At 39.9% G+C, this 15,065-nt stretch overlaps 1 protein-coding gene across 1 annotated transcript in view; it reads left to right on the top strand.

Annotated features, from left to right (window-relative positions):
- pstpip2 (proline-serine-threonine phosphatase interacting protein 2) overlaps window positions 1-11,057 on the top strand; it is a 125,798-nt gene extending 114,741 nt beyond the window's left edge. The window contains exons 14-15 of the mRNA XM_060828841.1: window positions 1,292-1,354; window positions 8,738-11,057. Coding sequence (XP_060684824.1) covers window positions 1,292-1,350 — 59 coding nt within the window. The 3' untranslated portion in view covers window positions 1,351-1,354; window positions 8,738-11,057. The remainder of the gene's footprint in view (window positions 1-1,291; window positions 1,355-8,737) is intronic.
- Window positions 11,058-15,065: the final 4,008 nt, after the last annotated feature.

The following is a 15,065-nucleotide window of genomic DNA, read 5'->3' as shown; positions in this document are numbered from 1 at the left end:
GCTGGCAATTGCTTCTGAGGAAGAGTTACGTGACCCGAAACGTTAACTCTGATTTCTCTCCACAGATGCTACCAGACCTGCTGAACTTTTCCAGCAATTTCAATTTTTATCTCTCCTGAACAGCCAGGTCCTAATTCTCAGATTGTGCCCCCTAGTTCTAGAACCCCAACTAGTGGAAATAGCTACTTTCTAAATTCTAGAGCCAAAAACCTAATTTGTATAATCTGTCCTTGTAACTTAATCCCTGAAGTCCAGCTATCATTCTTGTAAACCTATGTAGTCATCCCTCCATTACCAATATGTCCTTCCTAAGGTGTGGTCTCTAGATCTGCTTGCAATACACAGATTCCATACATATTGGAAATGTTTGTAAAAGGTAGGGAACAACAGAAAGATGACCACCAAATTCCCTGGCATGGATTGGGGTGTCCTATCTAAAATTAGACTTTTAAACGAAGGCAAACAGGTGCTGGTATCTGAAGCTCTTCACCAAGACATGTTGTCAATTATACCTGGGGCATACAGGCATAAAATGAATAAGATGCCAAGCAAAAGAAATTATTTTTTGGCCAGATATCAACTACATTTTTCAAAAAGATGCTGAGGATATCTGAGACACGCAAGAGGCACCAATGCAAAGAACCCCTACATACTTAAAATCCATTGGGGCATTCCCACGCAGGTTCGTATCCTGTCAACTAGGGAGAATTTGGTTAGTCTTTGGGCGGCACGGTGGCACAGTGGTTAGCACTGCTGCCTCACAGCGCCAGGGACCTGGGTTCAATCCCCAGGTCCCTGACTGACTGTGTGGAGTTTGCATGTTCTCCCCGTGTCTGCGTGGGTTTCCTCCGGGTGCTCCGGTTTCCTCCCACAGTCCAAAGATGTGCGGGTCAGGTGAATTGGCCATGCTAAATTGCCCGTAGTGTTAGGTAAGGAGTATATGTAAGGGTATGGGTGGGGTTCGCTTCGGCGGGTCGGTGTGGACTTGTTGGGCCGAAGGGCCTGTTTCCACACTGTAAGTAATCTAATCTAATCTAATCTATACTCATAAGATGCCATTTTACCCTTGGTCTGAAACTTCAATAGTTTTATTCACCATAAATGGTAACAATTTTCTCCTAGTCACTGTCTAATTTTGCAAGTTACTAATAATCAGAATAATTAAAGGATACCTTTTGTAGTATTTTGCGCATGTTTGTGAGGTAATAGATTTGGTCCTTATTAAATGCTTTGTGTATCTTCTTGGACAAGAGATGATTCAGTGTCTTCTTTGGTTATTCTCTTATTGCAGCTGAACCACAATATGCTACAGTTGGAGAAAATAATTACAGTCACATTCGGCACCATTAGTCATGTAAGTTCTTCAAATGTTCTTGCTATCTCCTTACTTTTGCTCTCTTCCCAAGGTAGTAACCATTGTTCCTGGTCTTTTTAATCCGTGAGTCTACTTAGCAGATAGCTGATGCTTATTATTTAATGAGGATATCAGCTAAGATAAATTCTATCTCATCGATACTTACCAGCAAGAGTCTTTGGATAAAGGTGAAGCATGGGTCTAGAACAGAATCTGAGGAAATCCATCAGCAATGTTGTTTAATACATTAAGCTACATGTAGTTAAGTGAGAATTGAGATGTGACTACCAATTCATTGTTGATTAATGGATAATGTTGCATTCAAATAAGAAAAATACACTATCTTTTCCTAGTCCCACCACTCCTTGGATCACAATATGAATTCAGTTGTTCATCCAGTTCTGATTAAGCCACCTGCTTGCTTTCTTTGTCTTAGAATAACAAAATCCATCAACTGATCTTCTTTTGTAAACATAAAGCATTGATTTATCATGAAGTGAAATTTATTCTATAAAGATGCAGAATTTCATATTACACATAGTTTGTAATATGAAAATATAAATGGTTACCCTCTAAATAGTCCAGAGTGCACACAGACACATACATACACACGCAGACAAACATGATGTAAAGGGGAAAAAAAAACAGATTTCTATCTCTGCAGAGATTCACTTTGAGGGAAGAACAGCATTTGGCCAATATTGGTTTTGTTCTTGATAAAAATAAATGGATAATGTGTGGAAGGTTCAGATGGCAGATCTAGTGTTCTGGCATACATAAAGATTTGTTTGAATGTTGTTAGGTACATACATACACTGCTTGGAGGTAGTGAGGGCTGTGGATGCTGGAAAGTCAGAGTCGATAAAGTGTGGAGCTGGAAAAAGAGTAAGCAACATCAGAGGAGCAGGGAAGTTAATGTTTCAGGTCCAGGACTGTGCAGTCCTGATGAAACACATATATATATAAGCCCCTCAAGCCTGCTTTGCTAGTGAATAAGATGTGGCTGATTTGATTACTCCACATTAGCCTAAAGACAATAATCTTTCAGCTCTCCCTGTTGCTTATCAAGAATCTATCCACCTGTGTCTTAAAGATATTCAAGGCTCTACATCCACTTATGTGGAAAAGAGTTTCAAAAATCTCAACCTTCTGAGAAAAATCATTCTCCTTATTTCTGTCTTAAATGGGGCAACCTTTTGTTTGGAAACTGTGACCACTAGTTCTAGATTCTCCCATGAGTGGAAACATCCTCTCCATATTTATCCTGCCAAGTTCTGTTCTAAACTCCAATTGATACAAACCCAGCTTTTCCAACCTTTCCTCATAGCTCAACTCATACACTTGAGTATTAGTCTAGTAAACCTTCCTCTGCAGTGCTTTCAATACTCTTGCATCCTTCTTTGATGGAAGAGACCAATATTGTATACAGTCTTCCAGCTGTGGTCTCCCCAATGGTCTGTGTTTCTGAACATAACCTCCTCACAATAAACCATAACATTGTATTAACTGTCTAATTCCTCGTTGTAGATGCAGACTAATCTTTTACAATTCACATACTGTGACAGCTCACATAACTGCATACATAAAGAACATTTACGTGGAATATGTAGATGGAAGTTATAAACAGTGCAGGTGATCACAACAGTGCTGCTGCAGCAAGACCTGTGGCTATTATATACTTATAGCCACTTTAAAGAATTAAAATTGGATCTCAAAGATTTGCTCTAATATTACTGATTACATATACAGGATTTTTTTTCTCATTGCTCCTCCTCTGTTTAAAGTATTGTGAGCTATCTAAAATGGACTTTGTTATCTCCTTGTTATTTCTTGGAACTTGCTGGGTGCAGATGGCAGACATGTTCAAATTACTTCATTGAATGTAACATGCTTGGGGATCCTGAGGTCATGAAAGGTATAATGTAAATGCAGGCTTCTCCTTCTGTGATCAATCTGTCTGTTATTGTATCAGTTTGTTCTGTAGCACCTAGCAAATCAAGAGAACACTAACATTCAGAGGACAGACAGTTCCTAGGGGTTGCAATTGAGTTTTACTGGTGATTGCTACATTTGACTGCTCCAAAATGTTAGGACCATTCAATATTTCCTAGGGATAATGGAGGACCTGTTGTAAGGTTTTCAACAGGTCACACAAAGTAGTTCAAAGGTCACTCAAAACAGTTCCTGGGTCACAATTTGTTTGTCGTCTAACAGGTAAAGACAGAAGCAAGCTCCATGTCAAAAAGCAGTAAAGCTGCACTGCTGAGAAAGCAACTGAACTACACTGTATAGTTGAGAACTCTGTGAAGTTTAGGACAGTTGGAATGTCTCTGATGTTACAACTTGGGAAGAGGTTCTAGGAGTTATTGGGTCGGTAAATGTTGAAGTTGGGGCTCTGGAAAGATCATTGGAGCTGCAGGGGATCCACAAAAATTGCATGCCACGAAAATTCCACTAATAATTCAGTATAGTTGTAAGAGAAGATCTAGAAATCACAAGCAGTTTCAACTGTGAGCAACTGAGCCTGATTAGAACTCAGGGCAGTACTAGCTCAGTGAAGCTTGCAGTTTTGTAAAAGGTGTTCATGTGTGTTGGATTGCAGTTTCCCAGAATTCAGGACACTGTTGTTCCAGGAAAGGAAGGTGAACCTTTCGTTAAGGCTATCCTTTTTAGAATATTTCTTGAGGGAGTTTCAAAGCCAGATTTTTAAAAGTGTAGAGTCCTAACTCCTTAAAAGGTTTTCATGAGATTTCAATAACTCAGTGTCACCAATGTTTGGAGGGCTGTGTGTTATGTGATATAATTGACTATAGTTTGAATGTTGTCCATATTTTAAATTAGAGTGGTACTGGAAAAGCACAGCAGGTCAGGCAGCATCTGAGGAGCAGGAAAATCGACGTTTCGGACAAAAGTCCTTCGTCTATTCCTGATGAAGGGCTTTTGCCCGAAACATCGATTTTCCTGCTCCTTGGATGCTGCCTGACCTGCTGCGCTTTTCCAGCACCACTCAGATCTAAACTCTGGTTTCCAGCATCTGCTGTCCTCACTTTTGCTGTGTTGTCCATATTTGCCTTGTGTTAGGTTTGAGATGTTAAAATATAAGTCATATCTTTGCATATTTATTTAAGTTTTTTATCTGTAATGAACTTGTTATTCTTTGTTGACTAAAGAAACCTGGCTGACTTGTTTCTAATAATAAATGTGATTCAGTCTTAAACCTATGGAATTGGCTATATCATCCACTCTTGTTAAATTCAAAATTTGTTGTGACTGTGGAGGAATGGGACTAGAAAAAAACTTACACCCCCAAACTCACCTCAGTCACAACATTTCTTTCCAATTGTCAGTGAAATTACTTGTTTAGATCATCTTCTGCACCTAAACCATTTCAAGCGCAGATGTGAATGCTTTTTTATTATCTTGCCAGGTGCACTGAAATCTAATGCTAAGTATTCGATAAAATCTTTGCTTTGCATCTTTTTTAAGGAAATGCTTGTTGGAGCTTTGAGTATCCATCTACTACTGCAAGTTGTTATATGTTAATTTACACTTAGCAATTTATTTACAATTATCTTATGATCTTGGAACTTACTTTGAGATTTAGCTAATTCATTCCATCTTTTCATAGTACAGTCACTTGGGGTATTATGAAAGAAAGTGATGACTGCAGATGCTGGAGATCAGAGTTAAAGAGTGTGGCAGTGGAAAAGCACAGCAGGTCAGGTGGCATCCAAGGAGCAGGAGAGTCAACGTCTTGGGCATAAGCTCTTCATCAGGAATGCGAAGGGCTTATGCCCAAAGTATTGACTCTCCTGCTGCTCGGATGCTACCTGACCTGCTGTGCTTTTCCAGTGCCACACTTTTCAATTTGGGGTATTAGCACAGTAGTGTCTTTATGTTTTAAGGACATACAGACAACAGAGAAAGAGACACTAAACTAAAAGGATATACCTTTCAGAAAACAGTAAACAGTCTGTATTTGTTTTCCCTAGAAATTAGAATAGTGAAGGCTAAACTGATGGAGGTCAAGGCTACGACATGGTTTTTAAGGGTAGATGTGGAAAAGGTGTTTCCATTTGCTCAAGCTTATGTAGGGTAGGAGGCCAATCAGGGGGGCATTGGAGAGTCTAGTGTGGAGCTAAGAAAACGTAAGTTTATAATTTGATAGTACAGAGATCAAGTACTGATGAAAAGCAAAACGCACTTCATTAAAATGTTTATCTTGTATTCATCAGGATAATTTGCAAGAATAAATAATGAAGGGGAAAGAATATCTGTATTAGAGTGCTGATGTTGGCAAGTAGACTTTGCTAGAAGCCTTGACATGGAGATTGCAACCATTAATGATAATTAACATTAATTGTTAGAGTGTTTTGGTTTCTAAACCAGGCAGGTTAACACCAATCTGCCAAGGCATTGCCCTGCAAAATGAGCCAGTTTACGGCTGTCACCTATATGATAAAATCCACAAAATGCATCCTTTCTCAGTAACATTAAAATAGTAGCTGTTGTGTCTGCAAATTTAGGAAATATCAAGGAATCTATTTAAATTTGCAAGCAATTCCAGGGAATGCACCAATATTTGAATTGCCACCGAGTCCAACATTTACACAAGAAATAGGAGCAGGATTACACCATATGCCCCAACAAGCTGGCTCCAGCATTCAATATGATCATGGCTGATCTTCAGCTTCACCTCCACTTCCCTGCCCAATCCCCATTTCATTTGATTCCTAGAGATATCAAACATCTGTTTCTCTCAGTCTTAGGTATATTCAATATGACCCAAACATGCCCTTCTTGGGTAGAGAATTCCATAGATTGACAATCCATGCAGTGAAGAAATTTCTCCTTTTCTTCAACCATTGAAACAATTTTCTGTCCTTTCGGAGACTGCTTCCCCATGGTCTAGATTCATGGGGAAAATGAACCCTCACTCAACGAACTCTGACAAACCCCTTTGAAATCTTGAATGTTTTTGTTATGTCCAGATCCAGGCAATGTTCCAGAAAGAACACCCTGAACTGTTCAGCTAACGATTAAGGAGGGATAAACTGGCTCCCCTCTTTATTCACACACCCACTTGCTTAGTTGCATGAAGATGAATCTTAAAGGATCCCTTCCCTTATGGATACCTTTTTCCCCAGACCCAAAAGAAATTTATACTTTAAAAGGAGCCAATGTGAGCAGGAATTCTTGAGTTAATGAAGAATGAACTTATTAATTTCTAAATGCAAGAATAATTTGTAATATGACACATATGCATGCAGATTAGAAATGTCTGTAAAGCATGTAAGACAATATTTTTCACTGTCATGTACCAGCCAGATCCCCTCAAAACATTTCAACAAGGTAGCCCAGACCCGAACTTTTGTTATTGTTTTAAGCAAATGTAGAATGGCTATTCCAGGAGTGATGCAGCTGGCCCAGTTTTAAGCAGAAAGGAATTTATTTACAGACTACTGAATGAAACATGAACAAAACAGAACAGAATTCAGAATAACTTAACCTATCTGAAAACCCAATTGACTCTATCACAACTTAATGATGCTACTCCAAATACTTGCAACATCCCCCATATACATCCCCTTGGCAAAAAAAGGTAAAAGCAAACTCAGGTTCTTAAAGGAGAGATGTCAGATAGAGACAGGATCAGCATGGAACTGCTTCTTTGGGTAACCAGCAGTTTCTGTGGATTCCCAGCAAAAACTTGACCAGCAGCTGCAAATAAAACAGCTTGCTAAAACCAAACCAAGGAGCAGGAGAATCAACATTTCGGACAAAAGTCTTTCATCATCAAAGCACCTGCTCTGTTTTTTCCAGCACCACACTCTTGGCACTAATCTCCAGCATCTACAGTCCTCATTTTCGCCTAAAACCAAACCAAACCAAACCTGAACTGGGACAGTTGAAGAGTGTGGTGCTGGAAAAGCACAGCCCATCAGGCAGCATCCCAGGAGCAGGAAAATGGATGTTTCAGGCATAAGCTCTTCGTTTGTAACTGGGAGAACTGGTACTCCCATTCATTGTATAAGTGTTTTAAAAATACACTTAAAAGCTTTTTCAAGTAGATACCTCCAGACATAGTGGAACCTCTGCCTTTATGACCCCTCTGAAAAAAAACAAGGGCAACACAACCTTGTTAAAGGAGCAGCATCATCGCATCTCTGTACCTGGTGCACATGACAGGAATAAATCAAATCAAATATAAAAAGAAATGCATTCAAAAGGATAAAAGTTTTTTTAAAAACATACATGCATCAGTTTTGATGAGCAGATAGCTGAACATTACAGTGGAGATTATCGGTCGTGATGCTGGTAGTAGTTTAACAGTCTGTTTCATGATCCTTAGTTTTGCAGATTGGTTAATAGTCTGAAGTTCTGATTTTTTTAAACTGTGATTCCAGTATTCATGACGAAAGAAAATCCTTTTGTTGTCCTGTTTCCTGTTGACTTGTTTGCAGCACAGAGAGTGAAGAAGGGTGCAATTCAAGTTTTACTGGGGGATATTTCTTTGACTGTGACCTTCAGAGCTGCCTAACGCTCAAACCCATGCACACAAAAATCTTTAGTCCCACTATCACCTCTAGTAGAGTTGAAACTGGCTTTTTTTAACCCTGATCATGCATGTTCTTCAAAGGGGAAAAATGCAAAACGAATCTGCATTTTGGGACTAATCTGGAGGGATGGCTTGTTGTTGAGGAGGAGGCATCAGTCCCTCGTTACCTTTGTAGAGACAAGAAATCACAGTCCAGTCTGTATTGACTTGCTTCTCACTCAAACATTTTGAAGGGCTATTGTGTGAAATTCCCTTGTCAGCCACACATGTAATGCTCTGTGGAACGCTTTTCAGATAGTCACCTAATTTGCATCAGCGTCCATGTTCAGCTGGAACAGCCCTCTTTTTAAAAAAACCCACTTTAGAATTACAAGTTAAAAATGTTCACAGTACTTTGGGGGTTCTCACTCGTGGTCATTCCAGTTTCAATAAGGTCCGCTCTCATTCTTCTAAACTCCAGACCTTAAAGGCCCAATTTATCCCACCCCTCATTATAGGACAATCAATTGGCTCAGGACACAGTTGAATGAATTTCAAACAGAGAAACAGACCAGTCACTCCAACCAGTCTATAATGTTGTTCATGATGCACACAAGACTCCCCTGAATTTACTGCATCTCTTATCAGTATTGCCTTTTCTCACTTCATCCCTTGTGTTTTTATTCTTTGAATTCAGTTAACTTCCAGTATCACCACAGGCAAATCTATCAACCAGTTGAAACTCAGAAATTTGCAGATTATTCCTCCTAGAATCAAATTAAACTTAGATTATTGGTGTAACATTGAGTTATTGATGAAACACCCTAACCTCTTGTTTTCTACAGATTGGAGCTCAAGTCTTGGCAGCAAAAACGTCATTGGAAACTCTGCAACATTGGGAAAATGGATATTTTATTCACTGAGGGAATGGAAGGTCATTTGAAGACAGTGGTTTATGTGTCAACCTCATGGATTTTAACTGTTGCTGACAGAATTTATATATTTACATTTCTACATTTCTCCGTTACAATGTCACATCAATGATATCAAATTCTGATGAGATGCTAATCAGTACTTGGATGGAGTTCAGATTTGAATATTAAATTCAACTTTTCACCATGACGCACCTTAAGGCTAACTGTACAAAGACCTGTTTGCTTGAGACTAAGCTCATTAAGTTTGAATAACTGAAGTATGTAACACAAGAGGGAGCTAACCACCGTCTCCAATTTGTGATGCTGGTGGGTCTCCAGTGGAGTTGGGGTAATGGTATCAAAACTGATCTCCTCCTTTGTGGGTTAAGAAGAGGAACTTCAGCCACAGTTGCCCATCAACTGTTGAATAGTCTTGCCAAGACTTGCTGCCAGTTTTGTTTATTCAGACCGCCCATGGAACCACACACAAATGGTGAGGAAAGAGGCAAGCTAAAAGAATAAAAATTTAAAAATATGCTATTCTCTACTTTATGAATGCTGGAACCGACTGTGGCTAAATTCCTTTTTATGACAAAAAAACAATATTACGTAATCCCAGTCTATCCATGTCCAAATAGATGCATTAATAACAGTAATAACAGTCTGGGCCAAGGTTATTTAGAGACAACTATCAATTTACAAAACAGTAATTAAAATGTTCATACTGCAGATGTTCTCAATGAACCTAGTGTGGTCACTTCCATTGTTGCAGTTGTGTGATTTAAGCTGTAAGGTCTGCTTGGACTTTTTATACTCCGTTCCATTGCTGTCAACTAATTTCATCTTGGAGGGTGTTTGGGGAGGATACATTATGATGTTTCATATTCCTCCTTTCACTCACCAGATAGCACCCTGAATGGGAACTTAATTTTCATCTCTCTGTCGGTGTCACTTTACAACTGCCAGCTATGAGAATGATCATAGAGAGAGACCCTTCCTATTTTTAAGGAAGCTAAGGGAATTGATGAGGTATTTGGGAATCATAGTTATGATCCCTCATTTGCTGCTCATTTCACAATCCTTCACTCTAGTCGAAGAGATGCTTGCCTTGTTTAATCTGATCCCAGATGCCATTCATTTCCATCGTGCATTCCAGTAACTCCCAATGCAAAATATTTGTCTACTTTCAATGGGTAAAGGCAAGTCTAATGAATGTTGGAGATTATTCAATGGCTTGGCATTGCAGTTTTTGACCCTGATGTATTTATATGTCAGGTGAAATTGTGTGCAATATAACATCATTTCCCATATAGATTAATTTTTAAAATTTCACATTCTTATTGTTATGTTATTGATAATTTGATAAAGAGTGGGTGTTTTTATGTTTTGAATGGCTGGAACAATCACTACTTATTTTTTGCAGCAAAATAACTTTTCAACAATTTGAAAATTTGTAAATGCCTACCTGTATAACATTATGCTGCAATGGACTCTCCATTGCAGGGTGAGATATTTTTTACCCTATTGCAGGTAAGCCAGTTTAAAATAAAAATGAGGTGAATTCTGAGCTCAGTGGTAGGAATTTTGGGCACTTGGTGATTTGGAGTCACAAAATGGTGGCTGAGCAGAAGGAGGCCATGTGGCTTGTCAGGTTAATGCCAACTTTCATGGGAACAATTCAGTTAGAGTGACTATCCGGCTTCTCCCCATGGTCTTACACATTCATTCTTTCAAAATAACAATCCAGTTTTCTCTGAAATGAACCTGTTTCCACAGCATGACAGCGGATTCCACACTGAAGAAACTTCAAGAATTAAGGCCAGTGCCTCTGCAATTTCCACTTGAACTTGTCTCGGTATGTTGGATGCAGCCCATTTGGTCCTAGTGTTTTATCATCTTCAAGAAACAGGAGAGGGTGTAAACCATTCGGCCCCCTCAAGCTTGACTATTGTTCAACAAGATTATGACTGATCTGCCCCAGGCTTCAACTCCTCTTTTGGACCAGCTCAGCACAGCTGTCAGTGCCTTGATATTTCAAAATAAGAACCAACATTTTCAACTCTGCTTCATTGTTTTGAAGTCAAGACTCTGTTGTTCATTTTAATAGCTTCTGAAAGAATAAAACCCTTCTCATTTTCTGAGTAGAAATATCATCTTCTGAGTAGAAATACCTTCTTAGAGAAGCAGGAGGCTGAAAAAACCCAGCAAACCAGGCAGCATCAGGAAGTGGAGAAGTCGGTGTTTCGGGTGTAACCCTTCATCAGGACTGGGAGTTGGTGGAGGGGGAGGTGCAGATAAAGGGGGTGGTGAAGTGGGGATGGGGAAGACAGATAGAGGATTGGTCAATGGCAGGAATGAATCCGGTTGGATGGAAGGGAGGAGGAGGGAGGTTATTTGAAATTTAAGAACTCAATGTTGAATCTTCTGGGCTGTAGGCTGCCCAGGTGGAAGACGAGATGTTGCTCCTCCAATTTGTGTTGTGGTTCATTTTGGCAATGGAGGAGGGCAAGAATGGTCATGTTGGAAATGGAGTGGTTGGGGGAATTGAAATGGCCAGTGACTGGGAGGTCCAGTCGGTCCCTGTGGGGCTTGCTGTGTTCTTCCAGCCTCCTGCCTGTCTGTTTTGGAATATAGCATCTGCAGTTTTTTGTCTATATCCAATACCTTCTTGTCATCAAGACTCTGAATTATCATGACCTGAGTAGCATCTTACCCGGAGTAGTTAGAGCTGCAAATTATTCATTTTTTTAGCCATGACCCCTTATTCCTCCTATTACCATCCTTTACAATTTGTATGACTATGGAAGACTTTTGGGTATCCTTGATATTAGCTACACTCTTTTCATACTCTCTCTTTTTATCCCCCGTAGGCTTCTTTATTTCCTGTCTGAATTTTGCAGCTTGAGTCTGGTTCTCAGTTGAACTGTACACCTAACATCCATTATAAGCACACTTTTTTTCATGTTAATCTGTCTCTTTTGTCATTCAAAGACCTCTGGATTTGTTTGCTGTGCCTTTGCAGTTTGTGGGAATAAACAATGGCTTAGGCCCAACTGGTCTCCTCTTTAAAGACAGACCAGTTTTGCCTGCCAACCTTTGAGTTCAACTCTTTTGGGCCTGATCTGTTTTCACTCCATTGAAGTTGGTTTCCCCCAGTTAAATATTATTAATCAGAACTGTTCCTTTACACCTTTCCCATAGCCAGTAACCACAACTGTAACCTTATGATACTTGATCACTGTCCCTGAAATGTTCTCCTCCTAACACGTGATCCACTTAACCTAGTACAAATTGAATTCTTATAGCATTATAGTACGTTCTTTATAAAAGGGTTACTAGACACCCCCCCCAAAAAAAACTTTAACTTTGCTTTCTCTTCGCAGATGCTGCCAGACATTTGGAATTTCTCCAGCAATGTTGTTGTTTCAGGAACATGTACATGGCATATTTATAAATAGTTTAAAGCCAGACATTTGAAAGCTGCAAGGTTTTCTTTGGTATTGTCAAAGATCTTACTAAATGGCACAGGAAACACACATAGAACTTTGTAACTTTTATAAGTATGTAATAAGAGGTTATGCAGAAGCATCATTATTTTGATAACCTAATTTTGTATTTTTTGAAGTTAACTCCTGATTATTTTGCCCATAAATGATTTTAAATTTATTGATTCCAGTTTTAGAACTTGGTGGGAATTTTGGATAATCGAATCCATTGCCATAAATATTAGACCACTACAAAGTCCAAAATGGATAGGATGGAAAAATAGCTGGTTGTGTTCCAGCCTCTTCCTTAACAAGGCTGCTGTAGCTTGCTTCTCCAGTGTGTAATTGAATGATGCACCACCAAAGTCCGAAATTTAAACTCTATCTGTGGTTGTTGTCTTGTAGCTTGGGCAACCAGGTGGGTTTAGAACAATAACCTCAGCTAAAATTGGGCCCATGAAGACAGAAACAGGGGAATATACTACGGGGAACAAAGAAATGGCATTACTTCAGATCTATGTTCACTGGGGAAGACACAAACAATCTCCCTGAGGTAACAGTGGCTGAAGGACCTGCACTTAAGGGAATTTATATTTGCCAGGAATTGGTGTTGGAGAGACTGTTAGGTCTGAAGGCTGATACGTCCCCGATGCCTGATGGTCTACATCCCAGGGTACTGAAGGAGGTGGCTCGAGAAATCGTGGATGCGTTGGTGATTGATTATTTTCCAGAGTTCGAGAGATTCGGGATCAGTTCCTGCGGATTGGAGGGTAGCTAATGTTGTACCACTTTTTAAGAAAGGTGGGATAGAGAAAGCAGGAAATTATAGACCAGTTATTCTGACCTCAGTGGTGGGAAAGATGCTGGAGTCTATTATAAAGGATGAAATTATGACACAGCAGGATGGGTCAGAGTCAGCATGGATTTATGAAGGGGAAATCATGCTTGACTAATCTTCTGGAATTTGTTGAGGATGTAACTCTGAAGATGGACGAGGGAGATCCAGTAGATATAGTGTACCTGGACTTTCAGAAAGCCTTTGATAAAGTCCCACATAGGAGGTTAGTGAGCAAAATTAGGGCGCATGGTATTGGGGGCAAAGTACTAATTTGATTGAAAGTTGGTTGGATGATAGGAAACAAAGAGTAGTGATAAACGGCTCCATTTCGGAATGGCAGGCAGTGACCAGTGGGGTACCGCAGGGATCAGTACTGGGACTGCAGCTTTTTACAATATATGTTAATGATATAGAAGATGGTATTAGTAATAACATTAGCAGATTTGCTGATGATACTAAGCTGGGTGGCAGGATGAAATGTGAGGAGGATGTTAGGAGATTACAGGGTGACCTGGATAGGTTAGGTGAGTGGTCAGATGCATGGCAGATGCAGTTTAATGTGGATAAATGTATGGTTATCCACTTTGGTGGCAAGAACAGGAAGGCAGATTACTACCTAAATGGAATCAACTTAGGTAAAGGGGCAGTACAAAGCGATCTGGGTGTTCTTGTACACCAGTCAATGAAGGTAAGCATGCAGGTACAGCAGGTAGTGAAGAAGGCTAATAGTATGCTGGCCTTCATAACAAGAGGGATTGATTATAGAAGCAAAGAGGTTCTTCTGCAGCTGTACAGGGCCCTGGTGAGACCACACCTGGGGTATTGTGTGCAGTTCTGGTCTGCAAATTTGATGAAAGACATTCTGGCTATTGAGGGAGTGCGGTGTAGATTCACGAGGTCAATTCCTGGAATGGCAGGACTACCTTACGCTGAAAGACTGGAGCGACTGGGCTTGTATACCCTTGAGTTTAGAAGACTGCGAGGGGATCTGATTGAGACATGTAAGATTATTAAAGGATTGGACACTCTGGAGGCAGGAAACAAGTTTCCTCTGATGGGTGAGTGCCGAACCAGAGGACACAGCTTAAAAATACGGGGTAGACTGTTTAGGACAGAGATGAGGAGAAACTTCTTCACCCAGAGAGTGGTGGCTGTGTGGAATGCTCTGTCCTAGAGGGCAGTGGAGGCCCAGTCTCGGGATTCATTTAAGAAAGAGTTGGATAGAGCTCTCAAGGATAGCAGAATCGAGGATTATAGAGATAAGGCAGGAACAGGATACTGATTAAGGATGATCAGCCATGATCATATTGAATGGTGGCGCAGGCTCAAAGGGCAGAATGGCCTACTCCTGCACCTATTGTCTACTGTTAGTACCATTCGGCTCAGGAAACATAAATTGGGCACAATTCCTCACACTCAAGTGACTGCTTTGAGAAATGCATACGTTTCACTGAGTTTGGTCCCCAGCTCATCAAACTGCGATGCTCTCTAAGGTTAAAGTGCCTTATCATCTGTGTGATCGTAACTCACATTTAAATATTGACCATTGTTAATCCACATACCAGACAAGAAATGAACACTTTCATGAATGTAGAGATAATATTGATGAGGTATAGGGGATAACTTTTTTAAAAAAAAGGTTTGAATGGACTGGCTCATGTTAAATGCAGGAGTTCTGTTACCATCAGACTAAATAACTTGATTAACAGAATCTTATAGCACTGAAGGAGGCTATGTGTTTTATTATGCTGGTCAAGTTTTTAAAAGAATTATCCATTAGTTTCAGGCTCGTTATTTCCCTTGAGCTTTGCAAATTTATTGCAAGCAGCTGAAGAAAATAGTTTATCACCACGTTCTCAAGGACAAGGGATTGGCAGTAAATGGGTAGCAACACTGACGTCCCATAAATGAATAAGAAAAGATTTCACTTTCGAGG

This window comes from Hemiscyllium ocellatum, chromosome 1, assembly GCF_020745735.1.
Source record: "Hemiscyllium ocellatum isolate sHemOce1 chromosome 1, sHemOce1.pat.X.cur, whole genome shotgun sequence".
In the NCBI taxonomy this organism is placed as follows: domain Eukaryota; kingdom Metazoa; phylum Chordata; class Chondrichthyes; order Orectolobiformes; family Hemiscylliidae; genus Hemiscyllium; species Hemiscyllium ocellatum.
The sequence above is the reverse complement of the archived record's forward strand: the minus strand, read 5'-3'. Positions and strand labels throughout refer to the sequence as shown.